The sequence below is a fragment of the Sipha flava genome, unplaced genomic scaffold (assembly GCF_003268045.1).
Source record: "Sipha flava isolate LNK unplaced genomic scaffold, YSA_version1 104_pilon_pilon, whole genome shotgun sequence".
NCBI lineage: Eukaryota > Metazoa > Arthropoda > Insecta > Hemiptera > Aphididae > Sipha > Sipha flava.
This window is the reverse complement of record NW_020271718.1, coordinates 2,028,035-2,038,249: the sequence shown is the minus strand read 5'-3', so window position 1 is coordinate 2,038,249 and position 10,215 is coordinate 2,028,035. Positions and strand designations below refer to the sequence as shown.

The following is a 10,215-nucleotide window of genomic DNA, read 5'->3' as shown; positions in this document are numbered from 1 at the left end:
CGAGTTATTTAAGTAAATTTAAGTATTCATTTTAAATACAATTTGTGTTTGAACCACGAGTTATTTAAGTAAATTTAAGTATTCTTTTTAATACAATTTGTGTTCACACGTATGCGTTTTAGCCGCGTTAATTGCGGTGGTCCAAATCAACAGTGACGTTCCGTGTGATCCAACCATAGGCGAAACTAAACACTTTATTAGATCAGGCCAAATGAAAAATATAAAAAGTATTATTACGTAAAATTAACTATTATTTCCTATTATATAAATAAAATAAACGTATAAATATGAATTAAAAATAATAAATAAAAATCAAATAATTAATAATATGAAACGTACAAATGTATACGTTTATATGTATAAATATATTATTTATAATGCCTAAATAATTATTAAAATATATAATATACATATTTTTAGTTAGTATTAGGTCAGGTACATAGCCTGACTGGCCTGACCCGTAATTTTGCCTATGGATCCAACCGTGTACAAGCGAGCCCCAATTATTAAAATACATTATTTTCAATGAGTCCGGCCACACATAGATTCTCTACATCGATCGTGAAAAGTGATATTAATCTTTTCTAAATACTAATGTAAGAAAATTATATACCGTCATCTAAAACAGCGGTTATACACGTACGTACGTACGTAAGCCAATAATTCCTAGTTGTTTTCTTGATTTAGTTTCAACCAGTGCTCGACTTTAGGAGGGTCGTAGGGGGATGAAGTATCCCAACTAATTTTCAGAAATTTTAGCGTCCCCTTACTATTGTTACGGTATAATTATGACGCTTAACAAATTTTGTGGTAGCTTTTTTTTTTTTTTGAAGTAAACAGAGGTCCCTTTTTAATTTTGCCAAGTTGAGCACTGGTTTCAACAATTGTTAAGTTTCTTAACAACTTAAATTTCAGTGATTAGTTTGAAAAAAAGTATTCCGTAGAATGGTCATCGGGAACATACATTTTTTGATGGAAATCCTATTGGGTTTTTATAAAGTGAATGTTTTGTGTTTAAATTGTACTTAAAAATGCGTTTGGGAGATTTTTTTTTCAATCAAACAACCCAATATATTTGATTTCAGATCAAAGTCATTAAGAACGCCGTCCAATATATTTGTAATCAATTTGGCATTATGCGATTTCTTGATGATGGCTAAAGCGCCGATTTTCATATACGGTTCAGTTCAACGCACTTATCAGGGTCATTTTCTCTGTCAAGCATTTGCTCTGGCCGGAACTATCAGTGGCCTCGGAGCAAGCATTACAAACGCAGCAATTGCTTACGACAGATATAGGTGCAACCTATAAAATAAACATATTATCTCCTCCAACTAACTTTGTTCACCTTCTTTTCCACAATTACATATTGTACATACTTATCTGTCCCTGTTCTTTAATTCGTATATCATAATTAGATATGAGACCACATATTTTATTGGAATACTACATGTAATCAATTATGATTCGTCCACAAAAAAAAAAACCTAATAGAGTAACATGAGCACTTGCCTAGGTATATTCCGAGTATATCGACCCTCTAATATTTGAATAAATTCTAACAATTATATTATGTAAGCTACAGATGTACATAAATATGATTACAAACCAATAAATTATAATCCACTCAAAAACAATACATTTTGCGATTCCGTTATGCGTATACCTTTGTAGTTATTTACGTCGACCTTTTACGATTTACGTTGCTATCACTTTGTACATTAATTATCTTTTCTATGTACTAACCTATCCATTACTACCGTATTTGATTTTTGACTGATTTTTGTGGGTACAATACCACTTTTGACATTTTGAACCTATTATTATCATTATTATATCATAAATATTTTTGAATCTACATTTTAGTATCTTTGATTAAAAACCATAAAGTAAATCCCGTTTGTTTCACTTAAAATAGTAAAATGATATTTTTTTGGACAATAATAAACTACATTTTTAGTACGATAGCAAAACCATTCGAAGGACGTATGACTTATGGAAGAGCATTTTTTATAATGATATTAATTTGGGCCTATGTTTTCCCATGGTGCTTTTTACCAGCCACTGAAAAGTGGAACCGATATGTACCAGGTTAGTATTTATACTATCTTAATAAATATATTAAAATTAGAATTTTAGTGGATTTAGATAACTATTGATCTCATGTCGCTTACACCTAGAGGTTTTTAACACTTATGGAATAAAATATGAATAGAAAGTTCCACCCATTATTTCTTTAGGTTAAACAGATTTTAATAGAAAAAAATGTATTTTTTATGACTACAGTAAACTATAATGATAAGTCATACTAACACATCATACTAAGAAATTCGAATTATTCAATTCAATTTTGCTTTTCAATAACTATTTACACATACATTTAATTTAGACTATGTAATAAAGATAAGTTAAATGGGTCTTCAGTCATGATATCACTGTAATATATAGAGGTATACATTAAATTTACAATTCAACAACTTGTTTTAGTAACTAATTATAAATTATAAAAACTGTAGAAGTCATGATAAGTTATCTGTAATCCATAAAACATAATATTAATTTGTTGTTAAATTCTAATTGCAATAAAATAATTAATTTTACTAAAAATTAAAAATAATTATAAGTTATGTAAAATGCAATCCATAAATCTAGATACTCAAGAAAATCCGGATAAAAATTTGATTAAAATCCGAATTTAAATATTCTGAAAATTCAAATCTTTGGATGTCATACTCATCCCTAGTAGACTCTCGATTTTTATTAAATACATATTTATAATTAGTACACTAGTATAACAAGTTACAAACATATTTATTCTACATATATTTAAATAACTCTGGTATACAGAAACTTAAGGCAATATCTTCTTTTTTACCGGGTTTAATTGCCACGGTCACTAATTTTTTTTTTACTGGAGAACGAGATACACTTATATTTTATGAGATTGATTTTTAGTCTGACTACGTTTTACTCGATTTCAATTTTATAACTGTTCGTAAAATTTTGAGGCTTATAGTGGTATTAAATGATACGATTTACGATTAGAGTCTATTAACAGCAGTTTGGGAAATTAGAAAACTAATTTAAGAACAAAAAACTGTGATAGGTTAAACCATCGATAATATACAGTGACCGTCATATCGTTTCGAATCTAATCATATTGTTGGTAAAATTACATTTTATATTCTTATTCATAATAAATACGTAAGTTAAACCACATTTCCCATTAAATTTATTTGCATCAAACATTGAATTGCAGAGATTCTAGTCATAAATATTGGAATTATAAAATTTGTATCGCCATTTCACACTTTATTAACTTCGATTTATTGAGGGGACATAAATTCATGCTTTATATGGATTATAGAGGTTTTCTCAGAAAACCAAGCTTATAGATCAATTTATAGAGGTTTTCGAACAATTAAGATAAGATTCGAATTGTTGAGAGTCAGTCTACTGTATACAGTGATGGTACTAGAGTTTGCGAGGCCCTGGGCAAAATAAATGTTGGGTCTTATAATTTATATTAATAAAATATTTTAAGTTCAGTTAAATCAGAACCGCGAGGCCTTAATTATAATTTAAGGCGTGAGGCCCTGGGCAACTACCCCTATTGCTCACTCCTCGCGCCGTCACTGGCTGTATAATATATGTATATAAGTATAGTTTTCGATAAAATGATAAAAAATTTAATAAATATGCTAGTTGTAAGTAAGTAAGTAAGTAATCTTTGTTTTAAATAATATCTTAATTGTTTTAAGCCGAATTAAGTACCATTCAATTCAATAATTCAATATATAATATATTCAATAAAACAATTTTATATGGAATTATACATAATTATTAAATAATAATTCACTTTTATCTAGTATCGAGGTTAATGAAATCATACGAGTGTTTAATATATTGTCTGAAATATGGAGGGTATCCATGAAAACATTTATATGGATGCTTAAAAGGCTATACATTTAACAATTAAGTACATTTATAAGAAAGTGCATATTTTCGAAGTATAATCTGAGACTCAGGTTAAAACTAACCATTGTAATCATAGACGTAAACTGTGGGGGGCAAGAGGGGGCAATTACCCTTGGAATAAATGAGGAGAGACAGTGCCCCCTCTGATATTTAAAATACCTTGTTTTAAAATAAGTACAAAACAGCTGGTTATAGCTATTACTATATAATTTTTTTTTAAATCTTAATTTTCAATATTTGCTTATCTAACATAATGTTAGAAAATGAATAATTTTGTATAATAATATGTTATTGTATAGTATTATAGTATATAATAGTAATATAGTATAGTATATAATATATAATATAGTAATAGTATATAATAGTATATATAGTATTGTATAGTAAAGCGACATTTAGCCGCTGACAGGGTTGGACTAGGCAACCGGGGCATGCCCCGGCAGGCTGTTGTAATTTTGGTTAAAAAAAATTACTTAGATTTTTTGTTTTTATTTTAATGCGTCTATCTTCTATTCTTAAAATAAAATAAAAAAGATCGCCTTGTAACACGACATTACTAATAGATGCGGTGACACAGGATTAGATAACTCAAAATTTGAATATTAAACATATTTAAAATGTAGCGATAGGCCGATTGATAACAATGATTTCATCACAATATTAATGAATAGAAAAATTGTATGAAATTCGAATACAAAAAATGTGTACAATATGTTAATCATACGACGCAGTCCCTATTTTTTAGTGAACCCCGACACAAAGTGTGTAGTCCGAAACTGCAAGTGTGCACTACAGGATTTGAGAAGTCTGTACCTACTAAATTCTAATAAATAAGACTACTATGAAGATGTTTTTCAGGAAGTCAGTTTAAGCAAGATAGCTGATGAGGACTAAAATATATCTATTATATTTTAATTTATATATCCCACATTAAAATAAATAATTTGTAAACAGTTTTCAGATTTATACCAGACAAAAGTATATTTTCAACTTAAAAAATATCAGATTGGTTTTTAGTTTAAATAATTATAATGTGCAATTCGATTAAAAATAAGAACTATTAGTAAAAATTATTACTGACATTGCACTAAAAATTATAATCACATGGAAGGGGGTAGAGAGGAGCTTTGTATCATATCACTGTATATTAAAAAATGTGAAGAACGAATTTTTATGAAAAATAGGGACTGATACGACGTACCATTCGCGTTTGTTCAAACAACATTTAACCAAAAGAAAATGTTGGTATGGGTGGACACAGTCGTGCAAGATATGCGATAACGAAATTGTTTTTCGATAATAATTTTTAGAAGATTTATTAGACTTTTATTTAAAAAATATTATAATTATAATAAATATTAATATAGTTTTGACATTCAGTCAATAACAAGTTTGTTACTAGTTTCCAACCTTTCTGTTGACTTTAAGTCAATTATTACCGGTAACAATTATTTTATTAAAAACAATATGTTCTAACTCAGTAGTCAGCAACCTTAATGGACCTTTGAGCCACATTAACAAATTAAAAATGATTCTAGGGTCAGATAGTATAAACAATTTATACGATTCAATGACATTTACTAGTTTTGAAATTTACTGCAGGCCACATAAAAGAGACATTAGTTCTAACTCAATTATAATTAAATGTATAAACATATTTAAATCAAATCATTTTTTATGGTGTAAAATTTATCTTAATAGGTAGGTCATTATATCAATATTATAGATATGATATATTATGCGTAAACTAGATTTAATAACATTAAATCTGAAAATATTCAAATGTACTTGTTTGTATATTGTTTTTTGAGTTACGAAGATACATTTTCAGTTAAACAATAATTTGATTAGGTACCTACTTATTCCATTTATTATTGTACTTATTGTTCCATTGAGATCGTTCGAAATTATTTTGTCCAAGCCGAGCTATAGAGCTAGTCCAACCCTAGTCGCGGATACCCTTTTCGTTAGATATGTAATGATATATTTGCCCCTCCCCCCTAATAAATTTCCAAGTTACGCTCATGATAGTAATAATAATTATGGTAAAAATCTTAGAAAACTCATTATACTGATCAAGCATTTTTTACATACTGTAATCTAATTAAATATCACTTTTATAACTATAATACATTTTAATATATAATTATTTATGTATTATATTTATACATATTATTTATGAATTGTAACTATTAATTTAAAAATTAATTTAGAAAATCGAGTTTTAAACTTATGAATTATGATTTAATCGAGAGTTTTTTTTTTTTAATTTCAGAGGGTTATCTGACAAGTTGTACTATTGACTATTTAACTCCAACAGACGAAACTAGAGCTTTCATTGGAATCATGTTTACCATTTGTTACATTATACCGGTATCATTAGTTATATATTTTTACTCGCAAATCGTTAGCCATGTCTTCAACCACGAAAAAGCTCTTCGTGAACAGGTAAAATCTATGTATTGTTCGATTATTTTTAATATTATTTTCTGTAATTAAGAAACTGTAGTTCTGGCTTTAAACGGTAAAAAAAGTGTAGAAAAATCAATGATCTTTTTTTATATCCCTGAATCAAGTTTATTGAAATCGATAAAATTAAGTAGGTATATCGAGTATGTCGTATTATGTTGACACAATGACAAAACGATTATTAAATCAAAATTTTACGATACATTTTAAAGATATATTAATTGTACTACTTAAAGATGATACAGTATTTAATTATATAACAGATTTAATAATGTCGTTCCGTATAACACTATATCGTAAAAATATTTTTATTAGGGCGGTATTCACACTAAACAAATCCGAGAATATTTGAAAAATATATTTTTAATATCGAGTACGGTTTAGGCTAAAAAGATGAACGTGGAATCATTGCGGAGTAACCAAGATGCAAACGCTCAATCAGCTGAAGTGAGAATTGCAAAAGCCGCCATTACAATATGTTTCCTATTCATTGCAGCTTGGACACCATACGCAGTAGTTGCCATGATTGGTGCTTTTGGAGATCAGTGAGTATTTTTTAAATTTACTTTTGTTAAAATTATAAATTTTTATTTATCTCGTCGCAAATTTTGATTCATTTAGCTAGGTTAGGGAAAATGAATATAATAATTTTAAATAATCATAATTAAATGGAATACCATTAATTAAATGAAATAAAATACTAATCACATCAATTGTTTTTTATTTTCACTTTTAAGATCGCTGCTTACACCCGGCATCACAATGATACCAGCGATATTTTGCAAATCTGTAGCCTGTTTCGATCCTTATGTTTATGCAATAAGTCACCCGAGATACAGGTAAATTATAATGGAAAATATTCTAAAACAAAACTAATTTTAGGAAAGAATATTTCAAATTAATAGTTATTGGATAAGTAAAACAAAAAATAATTCAAACTTAATTATTATATTTTGTCTATACCTTTGCATATTTTATCTGCATAATAATGGTATCGAAAAATAATTTTATTTTTCCTTTGAAATAGCCATTGAACATTATTATTACTATATATATTTTTAGAATTGATTGATAAATTTACGAGAAACGTTAGGGGTATTTATATTATATTTGTTCGGCATTTAAAGTTTCATGACTTAAAAGCTATACATTAAACATTAAAATTATTAAATACAATACTAACTTCATAATTTTAGACTATTATTACGTTGAATATGTATAACAAATGTTATGTAAAGACTTTTTGTTTAGATTGGAATTATCAAAACGTATTCCATGTCTTGGAATCGAAGAAAAGCCACCAGCAACAGCATCTGAAACTCAATCCACAACAACTACTACCGCTTAGTGCTTAATATCTACATTATTATATAAGGTTTAATATTTCGGACTATTGATTACTCAATAGATAAATAATTAAATGAGAGGTTTTTAAAAATTATCCACTTATCGTACTATTTCATTATTGATCCCAAAAGACAAGTATTATTTTTTTACAAAAAAAAAAATAATAAATATATATATATTTTACTGATTATTGTAATTTACTTATTATACGTTTGCAATTTTTGAAATCTCGCGTAATTTCTTGTAAAACGAATTTAATGTAAGAACTTATCATAAATTGATTTCTAAATTCTAAAAATAGTTAGTGAGTAAAATTGACAAAGAGTTTTGATTTAAATTATTATATGAAACTCTTGATTGAAAAATTATTTACGTTTTTATGGCTTAAGAAATTATATATATATATATATATATATATATATTTATATTATATTTGTATACTTATATAAGTAACCATGTCTAGAATTGATTACGTAAGGGATCAGTCTGGTGGAAATTATTCATAATATACAATGTTTGTATTACGGATATATAATATTAAATAATAAAATTTACCGTTATTTCCTAAAGAACTTTTGATAATATAATGTTATTTTTTCAATTTAGAAATTACTATCTGCGGCATCTCAAGCTATTAGATACTGAAAAGAGTTTTTTGCATGAAAGATATTTTATATTTTGGTTTGTGTGGTACACGTTGGGTGTTAGCGGAAGGCTTGACGGTTTCTTCTTTGTGGGCGGTCGTTCCGCCCAGAAAGCGAAATTACAGGTGATCGAGTTGGAACCGGAATCTGTTTAGACACAGCCCCCTAATCATACTCGGCCACGACGCCCCCCAATTAAATGTAATATTTACCTTTATTGTATTGTCTGAACATTTTTACTCTTCGTTCCAATTTTTTTATTTTTTTCATTTTTTTTCACAGTGTATCATCATTCAACAATATTATGATAGATTTAAGAACATTTTAAAAAATAACAAGAGGCATGTTGACATTCTTCTAGAAATAAACACAAAACATAAATACGGTTTAATGATTTTAGATATTTAATATTTTTAAAAGACCTTAAAATAATAATAAAAATAAATGGCTATATGACAAAATATGGAAAAAATATGCATCAAAAAAGTTTAAATGTTTCAATCGTTATGTCACGAAACTAATATTGTTCTAACTCATCATATAATAGAACTAACCACTGGTTAGTAACCAGAATAAGTATACAAATGCATATAAATCCACGCTCTACCGATCAGTTATAAATTTATTTAATCCATCAAAAGTGCATTTTTTAATTGTGTTTCTAACTTAAATTTAATTGGGATATTTTATTTAAATATTGTACAATGAATAATTAATATCAACTTTTTTTCTTTTTTTAACGAATGTATCGTATACTTTTGCCATCCCTATGTTAACATTCCTGCTGCTACTCATATATTCTTTCAGTGCATCCAAATTGCATGCAAAAAAAATAAAAATAAATTGAAATGTCCAAATTGCATGCCATCTCAGAAAAGTCTGTCTAAGTCGCATGCCGTGCACCCCCAAGTTTATTTATTAACTTACTATTACTTGTATTATTATTTTTGTGTAAAACTTTAACTTTATTTTAGACTTTTCTAATTTATTAAAAAAATTAATAGAAACTGATTTATTAACAAATGTTTACAACAAGCATACCTTTCAATATCAATGAATAAAATTAGGTACTTTCAATCAAATTTTTATGCCGGGTATCTGCGAGTATATGAATTTAAAATGTTATCAAAAAGTAGATATTTATATTTTGATCATTAATTCCAGTAGATAGCGTTCAAACATTTCAATGTTATTTGTGACCTTAAGGTAAATGATTAGTTGATTACTTAAATAATTTATCTAGTAAAGAATTATTGCATAACGAATGTTTTAATTTATAAATAATATTAAATGTTTTCTGTGAAAATCGGAATCCAAGGAGAACAAGTTTTTTATATCAAATATTGACATTTTTTCATAGGCTTTTGGACTAATGACCGTATACTAAAACCTCACAAATGTAGCAAACATTTACTTTAGTTCCCTTTCAAAAAATCTTTCGCCTATTTAGTAAGTGTCTTTTCAAACGTTGTACATGTAGAATGTTTGTTCATAGGCCATCATCATTATTTGTCAATTTTTAAAGTAATGTTAATGAAACAAAAATGATTGTTATCTTCAATGTGTGCATTAATTAACATCATTCGTTTTTTTTTAAATGTTAAATAGGTTTTGATACAATAAGATACGAAAGTTTCATTTATGAAATAATTACTAACATAACTTATTTTATTTTAAAATAAAAATTTAAATTTTCAATCGTTACCTTAGTGGTTATTATATTAATATTTTATTTCAAGTGATACAATTGATATTTTCAATGGTAGTACATACAAGT

At 27.0% G+C, this 10,215-nt stretch overlaps 1 protein-coding gene across 1 annotated transcript in view; it reads left to right on the top strand.

Annotated features, from left to right (window-relative positions):
* The window catches only part of LOC112683470 (opsin, ultraviolet-sensitive-like), a 9,798-nt gene extending 1,757 nt beyond the window's left edge, over positions 1-8,041 (top strand). The window contains exons 3-8 of the mRNA XM_025554523.1: positions 1,086-1,298; positions 1,961-2,091; positions 6,254-6,426; positions 6,832-6,992; positions 7,185-7,286; positions 7,699-8,041. Coding sequence (XP_025410308.1) covers positions 1,086-1,298; positions 1,961-2,091; positions 6,254-6,426; positions 6,832-6,992; positions 7,185-7,286; positions 7,699-7,795 — 877 coding nt within the window. The 3' untranslated portion in view covers positions 7,796-8,041. The remainder of the gene's footprint in view (positions 1-1,085; positions 1,299-1,960; positions 2,092-6,253; positions 6,427-6,831; positions 6,993-7,184; positions 7,287-7,698) is intronic.
* The last annotated feature ends 2,174 nt before the right edge of the window (positions 8,042-10,215 follow it).